We start from the raw sequence: 18,386 nt of genomic DNA on the forward strand, positions 1-18,386 counted from the left end.
TTGCTAATTATTCCATTGAGCTTATTTCCATATTTTAAAATTAGAATTATAGTCTTTCTGATTGTTAAGGGAAAATGCAAACCATACTTGCTAATCCCTGAACTAGGAAAGAAGACTAAGAAACGTAAAATAAAGTTCGTGCACATCGTTAGTAACATTCAAATCAATTAAGAATGAAAGACCGTTTTTGTTAAATTTATTTATCCAAAGTACGATTAACAGGATAACTTTTCGTTATTGGATTTTATTTTCAATGCACCAGCAAATGATAAACAATTTTTATTTTTATTCCTTAAGTAAAAAAATATACATAAATATTTTAAAGCTTTGCATTGATTGAACTCTTTTTCATTTTAACAGCTCTTTGATTTATTTTGTATAGCTATCAAAATCTGCAGACTGAATGTACATGTTGTCAAAATTTCAAACAGCATCTATAAATTTATTAGATCTTTTCAGCATTAGACTGTAATTTCACTTTTAAAGTATGATTTAAGTAAAAGAAAGTTTTAATGAAAAATTTAGCGAAAGATAAAAGACTAATAGTTTCAATGGTAAAGTACATTAAAACGTAAATAAAAGATAGTGAAGCAACGTTGTAAATGCATAAATTTTCAAAAATGGCAAATATGTGTTTCGAGGTTACAAGGAACTTTGCGAAACCTTTAAACATATTCGATTAACAGTACCGTATGTGCTTGTGTATGTCTCGACAGGTGTATCAGTCGAATCTCCTAAATTCTCAAACAGAATAGTGTGCAAAAATAAATTTTCGAGTACAAATCAAATGACATTTTATCAGTTTTTTTTTTTTTTTTTCAAATTCAAATGAACCGTCTCTGCTAAACATGGAATCCAGAGACATATTTTGAATAATGATAAAGAAATGACATTGAATTCTCAATTCAGAGTTTTGTATGAATATTCAGAGGCTAAGCAACAATCGTTGTAGTGAAATAATTCAATGAAAAATTTAAATTTTCCTATGAAAATAATATAAAATTCGTGAACTATGTAGGCAATTATTTGCTATCTTTGAAGATCTTAAACATTCGTCAAATAGTTAAGTTTTTTTTATCTTTTCCTTTCTTTTTTTTTTTTTTTTTTCATGTTTAAGTACCTTTTCTTTTTCGTTTCGTGTTTTTTTTTTTTTTTTTTTTTTTTTTCGTGTGTTTAAGTCGACAATCCGTTTTTAGCTTCCACATTTTTTCCAAGTATATGCGGTACTTAAACATAGTAAACTCTGCCACAAGCTAATAAATTTTTAAAATTTTCAAATAATCTTTTCTTAATCGGTACTCTTAAATACAACTATATTGTTATAACCTTCCCAAAACCGTTTTGAAAACGACTGCACGAACTTCATTTTTATTTGAAAGGGGAAAAGGAGAAAACGTTTTAGTAATACAAGATTACTTAGAATTCCGTCATAGAACAAGATATTATTTCGAAGGTGTGTGCATAGGAATGATTTTTGTTATTAAACTAAATTTTTAAACTAAACTACTATTTTAAAACTGTCATTATTTTATTTACATTCATTCAAGTTCATTCATTTTATTTACATATTGCGACCGAATAAACTTTGTTCATGTATTCCTATGTTCATGCAATGGTAAATTATTCTATTTATTTTGTACTGAAGCGGAGGTTTTAGTGTATCTGTTTTGCTGGCTTGTGCAATTCAAGCTGTGGAGGATATATAAGACTTCGCACAACACCATTTATACTCAAGGACAGTTTTAGAATTGGAAAAAGCTCAGTTTTCCCTTTCCGTTAAAACTACCATTAAATACTATTTTACCAAACATGATAGTTGATTTTGTTAACTACCGAATGATTCCTACGAGGAAATAAAATATTGAATTTCAATCTCGTTTAGACAAAAAATTCACACATAGTCACACCTATTTTATTCCCTATGTCAATAATGACATAGGGAATAAAATAGGTTTTTTTTTTTAAGCCTCACCTCTCACGTACTGCACTTAGCGGTACTTACAAATCGTACAGTATTTGCATGACAAAAATAAATAAATAAAAAAAAAAAAAAAAGATTTTAGAACTCCTCAAATACCATATTAATAGCTTACAAACTCGAAAGGATAAAATATAGTCTCGGTATAGAAAACAAGCTCCCGTCGAGTGAGACTAATTATTATGCAAAAACAGTTTGCTTTCAGAGAAAGTTAACGTCAACAAACTAAGAGGCAATCAGAGTTGTTATGCACTGATTTGATAATTTTCAACAAGCTTAAAATTATTTTTTCCTCTCTTTTTCCATTTGAAAGTATTATTCTTTTGTTTAGGATCATCTATGTTTCAGACAAAACGTAAACAAAGTTAACAGGTTGATGCAGCTAACTACCTTTTGGTTGGTAATATGCAGGTTCTTTGAGCTTTATTTATTTATTTTTTTTTATCACGAATCTTCACAACAGCAGTTCATTCTTGAAATTCTCGACAACATTCACTCGTCCTGTTACAGCTTAGTTACTGCCGTTACTTTACAGATTAGTTTTTGTTTCTGAACACATGTTAAAGATTTATTTTTTTTTTAATCATTATCGATGTTGATTTTACAGTTATTAAATGAACTCCAGCATTTCTTACTAGCTCCAGATGATTCAGTGTTGTCATAAATAATGGTTTCACAGTACAATTAATGCAGGCATAACGCTTCACTTCATTAATTTGCAATAAATGCGCAGTCTTGGTATTCAAATGTAAGAGAATCCATCTGAGGTATTTGTTGTGACAAAAAAAGAAAAAATTGAATGTAAGAGAATCCATCTGAGGTATTTGTTGTGACAAAAAAAAAAAAAAAATTGAAACTTACATCTCACGCAAATTGCAGACATTACAGAAAAAATTTCGTACAGCACGGTATAGCATGTTCAATGGTAATCCTAAGACGATGTGTGATCGCATAACACCGTAACTTTCCGGTGCACTTCGGTAACACGTTTGGAACACTTTTAATTCAAAAAAAGTAGAGTATTCCAGTTGCCTAAAAAGGTACTAAAATGTGTTCCTAATGTGCTCCGTTAAAACGAAAGTGTACAGATCTGTGTTCAGAAAGTATGCCGAATGTGAATTGTTAATATCGTGAAATTTGCTAAAATTAAACCAGGACAAACACGTTTGAGAACAGATTAGGGACACTTATGAGAACAGATTAGGAACACATTGGTCACTCACTAAATCTTTGCTTTCTTTCGCACAAATGTGTTTTCTTTGCTATCTTCAGTTATCAATCATGCGATAGAATCCCTTAGTATGATGTTACTAGAAATTTTGTGACAACGACTCGGTGTAAATTCGCACCGCGAGTGTCTCTTAAAGGATGGTTTTCCCTGGTCGAAGACCGTCCTTTGCACACGGTCAACAGCTGAATCAAGCGATTGCTGTAAAACTAACTGAAAAATTGACTGTGAAAAATGTTAATTATGAGTATTTAAAAAGAGAAGTGTTCCATAAATGTTTGAAAAAGTGTGCTACAAGGTGTTTTAAAACGGAGGACCTGAGTAAGTCTTCAAAAAGGTTTTGAAATGCGTTCCGCGTGTTCAAAAAGTGTGCTGAAGTAAATAACAGTTCTGAAAAGTGTTCTCAGAAATGTTTTGAAAGTCTCCAAAAAGTGTGCTTCAAAGTGTTCTCAAAAAAGAGGCAAGTGTGCGAGTTCAAAATGTGTCCAAAAAGTGTTTTAAGATTTCCAGTGAAAATAATCAGCGCTAGATGTCTGACTTGTTTTTGCATTATATTTAATTGATTATATTCGAGTGGCGTTCAGGTGGTTAACGAATGAGGAATGCTTCTTAGAATCAAAGGATATTTTTTTGAAAATATTTTGTATTTATCACAATAAGATCGAGAAGTAGGCAAATGTAGTAGTTATCAAAATCTATTACCTGCTGTCTTTCTGAGCATAGCATTTATCATTAAAAATATATCGAAATATTGTGAAAATATCGAATTTAAAGGGGGAGGGTTAACAATACTGAAATATTACTTAATAAAATATTAAACTCAAATAAAAAATTAATGTTTTTTCGAACATTTCCCATACAAAACCAAGATTTGAGCAAAAATCTTGTACAACAAACAAACATAATACTAATCATTGCACTGTCACATTCAAATTACTCTTAATCAACTGCTTCAAGAAGCTGTGGATTGCATAATCAACAATAAATAAACGTTTCATTCAACGAAAATTAGTCTCACCTGTGCTTGCTTGCTGCCCTACATAAATGATTGTTATTCATTGAACAAGCGCTGAGGTTGAAAAATACTTTTTAAAAGATACTGCAATTTTTCGTTTATTCACCAGCATAAAATAACGCATAGTAACTCATGCATAAACAATGAAAAAATATGATTTCCATTGCAACTTTTCAAGGTTCTTGAATGAGCAAGATAGAAAAATAATTAAAAGAATTTAATCTCACCCCGCAATGAGTCTTGGTCATTTTCAGATTCACTGCCAGAAAGAGTTCCTTGCTGCCAAGGGTGCCACGTGCTCTGGTGGAGTCGACTGGGTCTTGTGCCTGTGAATTTCGTCGGATCGAGGATATCGTCCACGGAAAACGGGGTGTGGGACATAGGTGTTTGTGCTTGTAATGCTGGCAACATCCCACCCTTCCCTTTCCCCAAAGCATCGAAATCCCCGAAGCTCACTTCTGAATTGGATGGAGAACCACCATCCATGACCAGTTGGTCGGTACCAGTTCGAGAAGTTGTTTTTTCTTTCCTTTTCACTTATAAAAGTTCTCTACTCAAAAAAAAAAAAAAAAACTCTTCTTGCTAAGGAAGATCCATTAACTTTGACGATCAAAGATTGGATTGCTGAAGGATGTCCTTTCAGAAACTCGGGATGTAGTTTGTTGAAATTAGTGACAACTTTATTCTCACAGAAAACTAGATCCTCTCTTTTCGTTGCATCAACTCCATGTGGACTAAACGTGTGACAGTACTACAAACACACAGGAAAAGAAACTTGGCAACGCCTCCTCTTTACCATTGGCCTAGATCTCAAATCCCCTCCCTTTTGACTGACAGCCATGACGTCAATTTGGGCGGAGCTTGCGGAACTCGCCAGCGAACTGCAAATCCTATCTGTTGAGCTGGTAATCATCGAGGTTTTGCGGCTGGATGCTGTAGGAAAAGATTCAGATCGGTCAAGGCGTTCATTTGGTCTATTTTATCGGTCGTTTGAGACTCACTAGAAAATTGGTAGGTGACGGTAAGGAGGGAGAGGGATGGTTTAGACAGCGTCTTTCATCAGTCGTCTCACCTTCCATTGGGCAATCATCCTCATCTGGCTCTATGTTTGATCGGAAAATAGCGATCCCGCCAGCCATCTGCTGCTTTGTTAGCTCTCCCATTCAGAGAAGCAAGCACTTTTTTTCCTTCCCTATTTAAAAGGAGAAAAGGGGGATAAAACCTTCCGAAATTAATTAGCTTCATAAAAGAGTCGTAGGGGGGTTGAACTGCTGAGAGGACCAGCTTAAGGGTTTTTGGTCGCGTGTTTAGGTTAGAGGGCAATATGGAGCTGATGGATTAAACGTTTGGGTAAATGAAAAAGGCCTTTTATGTTCTGCTTGTCGGTAGCTTTATCGAGAATAAAGTTTTGAGCATCGTAATCTTGTCCAATTGGCAGATAATTTGAGAAGTCAACGACGGAAAAAAATAAAGCGAGAAGAAATTGAGCCAACACTGATGCATCTTAAAAATGGACTGTTTTAGAAGAACTTTTTAATCAAACTCTTTAATTTGATTTGCACTGATAGCAAAGCTACATACAAAGTGAATGCGTATTTGTTTTCAATTTTTCAACTTGAAAAGGGAAACCGCGAAAATAGTTGTCCTGTTGTCGTGGTACTTCAAACATTTTCGTGATTGAATCTTCATTGATACTTTTTTAAGATTTTTTGAAAAATTATTAACTTTATCAATTCTGTGGGAGTAGAATAATTTTGAAAATTTGCTACCTAAATGCAGAATTAGAAGAAACGTATTTCCATGTACCACGTAAAAAAGATGAAAACTTAAAGTAAAAAGTTATGAGTAAACAGGAGTCCTAATTTTACACCGCATGTAAAATGCATATGAACGTTCGTGAAAGTGTCTTTTAACTAAATTACTTTGACGAGATTCTGTGTAGAAAATACACTTGGCGTACATTAATGATAAGTTCTCAGAGTGTGGTTAAAAGGAACAAATATGCCATGATAACAAAGGAACCAGTAATATAAGGCCAATAAAAACCATTTGACATATTCTGGAAAAAAGAAAAAAGATTCTTAAATTGTGTCTATCCATCTTGAATGAAGTCGTATAATGAAATTTTGAAGGTCACGAAAATTCATTTTTAGATGGATGATCTTCAGTATATTATTTTCAAGCTATTCATTATCTTTATTTTAAAACGGCATGATTTCAATGAAGAACGATTATGATATCGTCCAAACTGAGCTACGCCATATTATTAGAAATTGTAACAAGTGCCTGAGAAAAATGATTTCCCTACTTTGTTACTTTAACATTCAAATCATATTTGAGAAAACATGGCATTCATTTAAAGAATTAGTATGAGCAATGTCATTTTAATGTCCGACTCATCACAGCTTGACCTTCTTTCAATACTTTTCACCATATTTAGGAAAAAATATACATTTTCATGCTTTTATTTTCCGTTTCATCACTTTGGTAGTGAAAATATTAGGTAAGAAATAGTGATCATAATTGAGAAAAGTTATAACGGGCACTTTGCTTCACTGCAAATTCCCAGAGCATTGTAAACAAGTTTGGCACGCTTAAATTTATAGAAAGTGTTCCAGTTGCCACAGTGTGTGCTAAAATGTGTTCCCAAAATGAGCTGTTGACAAGAAAGTGTACTGGAATGTGTTCCAAATGTGCCCCGCTCAGAATATTTGTTAAATTTAAACTTGGGACCAGATTGGAAACACATTTGGCACGCTTGTGAAATCACTTCTTCCGTATCAATACAACGTCAACAGCTCTCTTTAAATACCAGCAGTATAATTTCTCAATATTATACTACTAGAAATTTTGTTCAATGAATTGCTTTCGGTTGGAGCCGCGAATGCCATCAAAAAGGATGTCCTACCCTGGTCAAAGCCTGTCCAATGTCCATGACACCTGCCTCACGTAATTGTTGTAAAACTAACAGCAAAATCTACTGGTATAAACAAAGGAATGTTTCATAAGAGCTGTAAAAAGTGTTCCCCCGTGGGATGCAAAATGTTCAAAAATGAGGAAAATGTGTCAGTGTTCAAAAATGTTCTCAAATGCGTTTCAGTGCATTTTGTCGAGACTCCAGCATTCCGATACTTCGTGCTTTCAGAAATATGTTCAGTTGGCGTGGACCTTCATTCGTTCTTTTTGATCGTTAAATTCAACGTTTAGGGCAGCACTTGCGCAGAAACTGGCATTGCTCTCTAGGGGTGTGCACAAGGGGGGAGGGGGAAGAGAAAGGAAACCTGTTTGCCCGGGTCCAAGTCCGAAGAGGGCCTGAGATATTTAAAATAAGGGGTGAAATATATGTAGGGACGTAGGGGTAAACAATATGGAGGAGGGCCCGTAAAAGTCATTTGTAACGGGTCCCAAAATTTCTGTGCACGCCTCTGCTTCTCTCAATGCCGAGTAAACCTATTTTATACTCATTCTCACGTGCGAAGTTTTGTACAAACCGAAGCCTACTGCGATGTTTTTCACGGGCACAATAAATTTACTTTCAAATAACAATTCTCCATAATTAAGTTTAAGAATTAGGCAGATATTTACTTAAATTTTTCCACATTTTACGAATAATGCTTAAATTTTGGACACCAGTGTAGAGTTTCAGACCATCCTTTCAGATTTTTATATTCTGCATTTATTCAAACGTTCTAAAAGATTTTTTACCTGCAAATTAATATTTTCCCTCACTTTGCTTGTTCCACTAAAACAACGTATAATAAGTCGTAAATTTGAAGCAAAAGTTCGAAACACGCTTCGAAGGTGCAATTAGAAACACTCAGTCATGAACATTGAGGTAAGGATTAGCAAAATAATTCCGAAAAGCGTCACACGACTTCCGCTGCAATTTCTATTATTTAAACTAGCAGTACCCGCACGGCGATGCCCGTGCTAAGAAGTTAAAGGAAATCTGTTGGAAAAAAATATCCACGCCCCCGCCCCCTTCTGAGGTGAAATGATCATTTTTCTTTTGCTTAAAGAAGTGCACACCTTCTCAAAAGACATATTAAAGCCTCTTTTGAATTTAAAACTATTCGCGAAAACACATAAAAATATTAACAGTAGCTTTAAAACTCAAGATAATCCTTCAACTACATAGTTCTATAATAAAAACGTTATAAAGAGCAATCACAATTAAATAATACGTCAAATCAAATTATTTACTGGGATAAGTAACTATCTTCAACTATAAGAACAAAAACAAACGTTGAAGAAGGCGGAAAACAAAACCCAAAAGAAAAATCCTACAAAATCAAATTATGTACCTGAACGTAAAAAAAAAAAAAAAAATCTGTTCGTTGATCACAACAACGTAGCATGGGCATTGTTCCTCGCAGCTATCGACACTGTCGGCCAGCGCCCTCTGAAACACCGCCATCTATTAGGAATATTCGAACCAGTAGCTCCTGAGATTAGCGCGTTCAAACAAACAAACTCTACAGCTTTATATTTTTAGTATAGATTAACGCAAGCACAAGCTGTTTCAGCTCTCGAGTAGGAAAATCAGACAAAATTTATAAAACTTTAAGCAATTGCTCCGAAACAATCAATAAAATGTTTAGTTTAATAATTATTTAGCATGCTTTAACTCAATTAGGAAACCAATTATTGCTTTGTTTGAGTTTTTCAATCGATATAGTTTAGGGGAAAATTTATTACCAAAAACAACTTTTGAACGTAGTAACAAGAGAAAAAGACTTAGAAAGGAAAAGTAGCTCATTAAACATTTAAAAAAATCATTTTAAGCACGTAGTAAAACGCTTAGCTAAATTGCTGTTAGACATTTCCCGATATTAGCCATGAACATGATGTAGAGGGCAATGTATCGCAAATGGCAATTAAAGTAGGCTGGACCGGGGGCTTAAAATCGAGCGTAGAGTTCTGTGCTACACTTTATCGGTGGAAATACAAAGATTTGTGTCTGAAACCTTGGAGGGTGAATTTTCGTCACATTTTCATCTGCATAACTTGAGTTACAATGTGATTTATGTTGAAAACATATTCGATCTTATTTTGAGAAATTGTATCTAGTAGAGTAGTAAAATTTGTGAACTGATAAAATTGCTTTTATAGTATTATAAACCGTATTTAATGGGGATTACAGCAATGTATTTACGTGCACGATTGGGAAACTTGTTGACAAGGTATAAATAAAAGAATAAAAAATGTCGTGTTTTCCTTTATAGGATCGAAAACATTTTCCTATATCGGATTGGTGGTCCAATTTAAGAATATGTAATTAAACAAGCCTTTTTACTTATCACGTTATAAAATGAGTGATAAGTGTAACTTAATAGTGAAGTTAGGATTTATTTACAGCATATTTTAACACTATTTCAAGAAATTCATTTTGACTTTTTGCTTTTTTCAAGCACACTTTCTAGAAGTTGCTTCCCATAAGACTAGGTGTTTATCCAATAATCTTCAATTTCAGTTTTGCTAGGTTTTAAATTTCACCGAAATTTGTTCCTGTTCACGTTACTTGTTGATTAGCTAGTTTATCAATTACAAGAACCGGTAGTTCAGTTTAAGAACATGAAATTCAAACAAACTTTTAAGTTTTTTTTTTTTTTCAAAAATGATTTAATTGGGATATTTTAATGAGCATTTAGGATTACTTAAAATGTAAATTAAGGCTTATTAAAGCTTTCACACTGGTTTTTATTAAGTAAGTTGCCAAGGGCGCCCATATAGGGGGCAAGGGGGAGGGCTGAAGCCCCCGCCCCTTTAGAAATTGGAACTTCCTTGCTTTTAGTACTTTTTCTTTGCAAAAAATGTAAAAACATTTCTTCTTCAGCCATTAATGAGCAATTTATTAAAAATGTCAAACTTTAATAACTCTAATTTGTACTGAAATCGGTTTCCATGGGGAAAATATCCTACTAAACCATGGGGAAAATATCTGAGCCCCCCCCCCCCCCCTTAAAATTTTGCATATGGGCGCCCTTGTAAGTTGCTTAGAAGCTTCAACTTCGTAAAATATATTTTTTTTCTTCTTTTTCTTAGCCAGAAGCTTCAATTTTAGTTTTGTTAGATAAAATTACTTTTTTTTTTATTTGACTGAAATTTGTGCTCTCTAACCTTTTTTTTTTTTTTTAAGCTGATTTCTTTATTAATTGCAAGTTACGTTAATTTCTATCATTCGTGGTTTTAGAAGGTGTCTAGGGTAAATCTGGTTCTTGGGCGGGAAAAATAATCTAAAGAAACTTAACTGTTTGTAGGTATGATGATATGGGGTTATGCTATAAACTTGGCTAACGATAACGGTGTAATAATGCTTCCTCTTCCAACACACATTAAGCATCGTTTACAGCCCTTAGACGTGGCCTTTTTCAAGCCTCTGTCCACATATTTCAATCGAACCTGTGATACGTGGATGCGAGAACACCCAATGAAGTCCATTACCCAATATAAAATAACTGTTAGGTGAGTATTATGGACAAACCGCAAGCGTGACCAATATTCTGTGATTGCATTCTCTAGAACAGGAGTTTGACCCGTTAGCGACTTTGCAGCAACCGAATCAGAAGTGAGTACTCCAGATGAGACTAACAAAATAAGCATGCTACATGTCTGGTGTCAGCTGTACAAGATGCACAAGAACAATGTGCGGATAAATATAATACGAGTTCCGAGGAATCAGTGGTTAGTTTTAATGAAGTTATGATCGCCGGTTCTATTGTTTTGTTAAGGTGGCACACATATTACCTTTGCATTAAAAATGGAAGGCAGAAGATGGAAACCTCGGCAAACGTTCTATCATCAGCGATACAGAAAAAGGACACAGAACAGAAAAAGTCGCAAAAGAAGGAGCAAAAACCGAACGAACTAACTGATATTGCAATATTTGCCATAGAGATGAAGTGCAAAGCATGATTTAGTGTATGAAGCGCCAGAGGGTTCATCTACAATGCGCCAAGCTAGCCCAAATCAAAGGAAATTCTATTGCAAATCCTGTAAAAGGACTGTACAGTTCAAATGCAAATTATTATATCATTTAATGTTATGGTCTAATTTAGGAAGCGCATGGTTCATTATAGGCGCATATATTCCTAAATTGGACTTTTGCAACTTTGTCAAAAATAAATTTAAAAAAAAAATTATTGTCATATTTACAGAAAATGTAAATACCTATGGCGGTTCCTAATTAAATTTGACTTTAGATGCCATATTTTTTATTTTTGTTTTGCTTCACATTTAGCGACACAGGTCTCTTGTTCTTAGGGGGTCCAATATAGGCGGTCTTCCCCTACAGGAAATGCGAAAAAATAGAATTAAAATAATTTTAAAAACATTCATTTTGTTTTTGAAAAATTTAAATTTTTGCAACAAACGATTGCAGTCAATTTGGTACCTTAATTTAATTATTTTTCTTTTCTCTCTTTTCGAATTTTTATGCTCTATAGTTGATTTCTGTTATCTTTCCAAAATATATAGTTTATCATACATTTCGGACAATGTTTCCGGGTGTTTTATTCTCACTAAATGTCACACGATGAAAACGCTAATAAGTATGAAAATTTTAAGATAATACAATATTATATAAAGTAAGTTAAAATGTTTTAACATAAAGTGTTTTAAAAATGTGTAGATGGAGTATATTATACAGTGATTACGTCTAGCGTTATTTTGAATGGATATCTGCGTAGATGTTAAAAATCTCATCCCCCTAAGTATCTTTTCATTGTTATAGTTTCAAAAACAGGCAGACATACTGCTATTGGTCTTCTATTTAATTCTGAATTTGTAGGAGCGGGGGGACTTGTTTTCGTCAGCTCGATGCTCCTATAGTTGTACTTCGGTACACTGGTGGGAAAACACTTTTATACCACGAGAGCTTTGTGAATGATTTTACAGCAGAATCGAAGAACACGAATCAACCAAATTGAATTCTACCATCTTGGAACCAGAACCAATGCTAAAGAATCCGTATACTTCTTCTTATATCACTTCTTCGCCAAATGAAATAACTCATCCTTCTGTGAAAACCTTTGTAGAAGTTGCTGGCACACAATGCACACCAATGACCAATGCATAAAATTCATATTTTATCCATGACTTTTCTCCGTAAATGTTTTACTACGCTTTTATCTGGTGAATTTGAGAGTCCGTTTTATATTTATGCCATGCAGCTGTACTTAGAGTCAGTGAAGATGGACTTGAAATCCAAAACACGTGCGGGAAATTTTCCCAGAAAACTTGTGCCTTATTCTTCATTTGGAGGGAGGGGATACCTCAATCTACTAGTAACTATCATTTTAAAATATAAATGCAAAATAATTCCTTAAAAAAATTAAAAACTCCGCACTGAAGCAGATTGTGCCCTTCTATCTACGATAGTTTAAAGCTTATGAATCCATCATGAGGCAGATTGAGCTCTGATTGTTTTAACGATAGTTTGAAACTCCGCTATGAGGCATAGTGCATATTACTACCTAAAGTATTCTAACAAAAGTAGGAAATTCAGCCATGAGGCGGATGTTCACACCTGCGATATTTCTGCACACTACTCGCTCGGAAGTAGTAAAATAACAGAAATCTTTCAAGGGACTCCAAAGTTGACGCAAACTGCAAAAAGAGCATGCGGAGTCCCCCCAGAGAGGGAACCCCCCCCCACACACACAGGAATCACCCAGATTTTGAGCGTTGGAAAAACAGATCTGTCTTCCGCACTCCGTAATGAACATTTCCATCAAACCATCCATGGCTGCACGCAAAGTTGGGGGCTAAGACTAAGAACTAATTGCATAGTTTGGAGGCAAAGCGTCCCTAACTTTAGAAATCCAACTGGATCGTTACACTAATGTCAGGCCGCAAATTACGCTGTCAAGATCACCTAAGTGAAACCGAATTCCACAATCTCTTGGCTCCCACCCCCTCTCCTCTCTCCGACTGTCACATTTAGGTATCCGTGACTCTTCTTTTCACCTCAAACTCCGCTCCCACACTGCGCGGAGTGACTCCGGTTGGCGGGAGGCCAGATGAGTTTGTGCAGTCATTTCAGTCCCCTCCTAGCCCAAGAAAAAAGGGAAACTGAAAAAATGAAATTATTCGCAAGCGACGGAAATTCCCTTTTTCCCTATCCTGTTGTGTATGTGCGTTTGAGAAATCACTCACTATGGCAACTAAAACTTGCCTGTGGGTAATTGGTATTTCTTGAACATTTTATCACTGCAGGACAACCTGAAAAAGAGGAGAAACAAATGTAATGTCGGTTGTAGCACGAATGCCCTTTTTTCTTTTTTTCTTTTTTTTTTTTTTTTGAAATTTAGTCCTCAAGGGAATAATATTGACGAATAAAAATAAGAAGAAAAATGTTTTGCTGTTCATTCGCAAATTTCTAACTCCTTCACTAATATTAATTCTTGAGATTTTACTGTAAAAAATACTGGCACCCATGTTGGCAGTAACTTTTACCCTAAAATGGTACTCTAATAGAAAAATTTTACGTTAAAAAAGGGGAGAACACTCTGGCTAGTTGCGCTGAATAGAGACGAAGAGATACAATTAACGGGGTTCGAACCTACATTCTTTGTTATAGGGAAACGCTCTCCAAACCCCTATACTGAATTGGACTAAAGAAGAAAAAGGGGAAGGAGAAACAGATGCTTCTTACCGTAAATCAAGAGGTATACCAATTGATGCTGCAATCTCTTTTCTGCTGTAATATTTTTCTCTGTACTGTAAACACTCAATTTTAGAGACGAAGGCAATTTTTAAGATTAATCAACCTTAAACATTTCCTGAATGTTTAGCAGTGTACTTCCCAAAAGTTTAAAAACCAATAATCCAAATCTTCGGGAAAAAGTGATAAACACAGAAAAACCTACTTCATAAATTCAGCATAGCATAAAACACTTTTAGCACTTATTGTACGAATCACTAAAGTACCTGTAAATAATGGCTGTTTCTTCAAAATTGTAATACAGCGAGAACGACACTTTTTTTTTCTAAGTTTAGGAGCTATCCTCAGTCAAAACATATCGATTAATAAAAATGAGAAGACAATTTTCGTACAGTTCATTCCTGAATTCCAAACTTATACTCCTTAAAATATTGTAAAAAAATAAACCAAATGCTCTGGAAATGTGATAAGCAAGACCTTATTTTAAAACTTATTTTAAAAAACCTACTTCATAATTGCTACATACCATACACCGTATGAAAATTCCGAATCATCACAGATTATTTCCGGGCAATGTTTCTGGATTTCACGTGTTTTCAACATGTTTCTGCGAAAATCAAGCATTAACGTTTCCTGAATCCTAAATTTATTAAAGAAATAAAAGTTTCCCTAAGAATCTTAAAGTTTCCTAAGTGCAGACTTCTGATGTTGCAGACACTGATGTGAAAAACATTTTTAGTTGTGAAAATATATTCAGCATCTTTATTAAGTATTTCGCCTTCGGCTCAATTACAACCCTTCCAGATTGAATGAGCCCCCAAACAAGGATGAAGGGCAGTCTCTTTATATTGTAGCTTTGAAAGAAGTGCGGGCATCTAGGTTGTTTCGCATTTGCTTGCAATGCTGCCTTTGTTTCTGCTATATTTGCTTTAGAAGCTTGTTCAGTAAAGCAGGACGGTGCCAAGCTATGAAACATGTCTAAGTTTTGTCTGAAGGTTCCTGAGTTATTCCAGAAGTATGACAGGCTTTTATTAGGAAGGTTTCTGAATTCTTGAGATAGATTCCAAGTTTAATTTCAGAAATGCAAATGATTTAGCGGGAAACTTTTTTGTCTTTGACAGATTTGTTTAGCACATTAACTAAGCACAATGGGCAGTTAATGTTTAACTAAGCACATTAACTGCCCATTATTTTCCAAAATCGTTTCGATTTTTTTTTTTTTTTTTTTACGAACACACTTTTAGCACGAATGGCACGTATCACAAAATGCTTGTGACAACAGCTGTTACATCGGAGTATTACTAGAACATGAAAGACAAAAGGAAAAATAACAACTCTTGCAATTGTAAAAGTGCAGTAGAGTCTCGACTTGCGCGAAGGGTGCACGCTTTCGTAACTCGAAATTTCGAGTTACAGAAAAGTGTATGCACGATTTGTTAATAAAAAACACTCGATTAGTTTAGAAGCCTTTAAACACTCCCCAAACTGTTCTAAACCACTTCTTAACTATGGATTACTGTTTCTAATATAAGGAACTGAATTTTTACATAATTAAAAAAACTGTATTATTCAAAATAAAAATAACAGTTCACTAGATAAAAAGCAATAAACTTTTTTTTTCAAGACAAATGTTACCATTTGACATTAATATAAAAAAGAGGGAAAAAAATAGTATCTAATGACGAGTTTAGTTTTCCGTTTTATATTGCAGCCATAAAATACATTTAAGAGGAGGAAAAAGTAAATTTAGAATTTTATATTCACAAGAATTTTCATTTCAATTTATATGTTTATTGTTTGCCATTAATTTTGAAAAATAAAGTAATTAGCTATGACAAATGACAACATTATGATTCACGTTATGGCTTTAAATGAACTTAATCGCACAAAATTTTACTGTAATCTTGCTATTTTTACCATTCAATTTTACCGTTTATTCTTTTGTCCATCAATTTTCACGCAATGATAAAATATTGTAGTTACACATTTTTAAACTACGTTTTTTTTTAATTTAATTGATGAGTTATAGTGAATTTAGGCCTTTTTTTAAAAATAATTAATTTTTATTTTTGTCAGGAGAAATTAAACTGCGTTAAAATATGAATAACACAAAATCAAAATTTTTTAAGTCTAAAATTTTTGAGCAGGATAAAATTCACCTGTGCAGGAAGAAAGAAATGCGCAGAAAACGGTCTTTAAAAATTTCAACCACTATGTTCAAAGTGTTAAAAAGTGTTTAACCAGTTTTGAAAGAATAAATTTTCCGTTCAAACATTTACGTAGAGGGTTCTTCGGTACGATTCAACTTGACTTGCTCTTTTGCAAAAATAAATAAATAAATAAACAGATAATTTAAAAAAAAAAATAAAAATAAAGTAAATACAAATAATAATAAATTAATACATTTCCAAAAAAAAAAAAAAAACAGAAATCTATCATCACATAAAACTATTTGGGCAGCCTTTATCCCCAACGTGTTGGCGGAATGATACACAATCTCAACTTACGTAAGAAACTACTACTTTTAAGCGATAAAAAGCTTTGAAATACTATAGGTACGTAAAAGAAATTGCGAATTGTTTTAACTTCAAAAGAAATGCCGATAGCTAAAGAAATAGTAGCATTTGTAACGCTCCTTTGCAAAAAACAAAAAAAGTTGATGAAAGAAAAATATGTTAAAAGGCGCTTATAACATAAAAAAAAACTTTAACTGTGTTGCCTAATTTTTTCTTCAGAGCGTTTGCAGCAAAACTTAAGGTATCTTTTTTTTTTTTTTTTTAAAGTTAAATGATTTGTTTTTTCTTTTTCTTTTTCTTTTTTTGCGAGTGTCTTGATGTTTAGCCCTTGCTTATATTTTCTCTGACAAAGTCCCGCCTTAGTCCGGGTTCCCCAAAAACAACAAAAACTCTTAGAAAAACAATTGAGGGAAAAAGACCATTAAGTGCTTTAAACTTAAAACTATACCGGGTATACCGTGTACCATGTGTAATTGTAATTACCATGTAGGGTCTGGTGGGGTAAAGTGGTCAATGGGTAAAGTGGTCATACGTCAAATAAATGGCTATAACTTGGAAATAAATGTTCGAATGAATGTGAAAATTTTATTTTAGGATAGGGCAATTAGAAACTGCATTTTGAATACAAAATTTCACAATTGGCAAAATTTTATTTGGGAAAATAAAATGTTTTGTGCGTATATGAAAAAAATTAAAATCTAAACACCTCTTTTAACTTCCTTGGGAAATTTTGTTTGTTAGAATTATGAACAGATTGACTCCACAGGAAGCTTCCTATATGTCTCAAGAACTCTTACTCATTAGCCGTTAGCTGAATCTATTTTGGCTAATTTTTTAGAACAATTTAAGTACGATTGGGTAAAGTGGTCATAATATTAGGCTTAACGAATATTGTTCTTCTAATGTCACTTAATCTTTAAGCATGAAGCAGACATAAATGAAATATTAATTTCACTTAATATGTATTGCTTTTACAGTAAACAGTTTTTAATATACGAGTATATGCGTATGTATACGCATATACTCGTGTAGGCACGTATATATACGTATTCACATAAATGCACCAATAAACGCGTAATATATGGGTATCTGCAAGTATTTTTTATCTATAAAGATATACATTCGACTATACACGTATATATCCGCTTGTACTCTTAAATATACGAACACTTATAGACTCAGGTAGACACGTACATGCGCGTACGTACTCGAAACTCGAGTAGACACTTACACACAAGCATGTGATATACATGTATACAGGGTGAGTTTAAACTCTTAGGCAAATTCTTAAAAGGTGTAAGAGGGGAGGAGAAGAAGTAAGAATCATAAGAAACATGTGGTCACAAGCACAACGCTGACGCGCTACATGCACGCAAAGACAGAAACCAAGGGATGCAAAACAGGTCACAAATTTATATTATACAAACACAATTTTACACAACATTTCAGGTCTTTTAAAAATGTGATTGATGAAACTTGTGGCCGGCTGCTGTAATACATGCGTCGTAATCACAAAGCACTCTCTGTTGCAATAATGAGACTTTTGAAAAACTTTCATCAGTCGTTGTGCCCTTTGTTGTGATGCATGTATTAGAGCTACAACAGGCTGTAACTTTTAATATCTGCTCTAAATATTTCTTAAAAATTATAATGTTGGGTAAAATCATCTTTGTGTAACAAATTTGTGACCTGTTTTGCATCATCAGTTTCAGGCTTAGTGTGCATGTAGCGCGTCGGCGACCATAAGTTCATTATGATTCTTTGCTTGTTATCCTCCCCTTGCACACCCCTTTGATTTTTGCCCTAGAACTTGGATTCAGCCTGTAAGCATGCATGTATTTTCGGTGATATACCCGCGTGCATATATTTGTAACTATAAAAATAACAGAAACACACAAATATTACGGTTATTTGTAACGGTTTAGCATCTATTTTTAACTATGACCACTTTACCCCATCTATGACCACTTTCCCCCACCCCATGG

At 33.9% G+C, this 18,386-nt stretch overlaps 1 protein-coding gene across 1 annotated transcript in view; it reads right to left on the reverse strand.

The window, feature by feature from the left end:
- LOC129218626 (homeobox protein slou-like) overlaps positions 1-4,707 on the reverse strand; it is a 48,456-nt gene extending 43,749 nt beyond the window's left edge. The window contains exon 1 of the mRNA XM_054852947.1: positions 4,449-4,707. Coding sequence (XP_054708922.1) covers positions 4,449-4,707 — 259 coding nt within the window. The remainder of the gene's footprint in view (positions 1-4,448) is intronic.
- Positions 4,708-18,386: the final 13,679 nt, after the last annotated feature.

The sequence above is a fragment of the Uloborus diversus genome, chromosome 3 (assembly GCF_026930045.1).
Source record: "Uloborus diversus isolate 005 chromosome 3, Udiv.v.3.1, whole genome shotgun sequence".
Classification (NCBI taxonomy): domain Eukaryota; kingdom Metazoa; phylum Arthropoda; class Arachnida; order Araneae; family Uloboridae; genus Uloborus; species Uloborus diversus.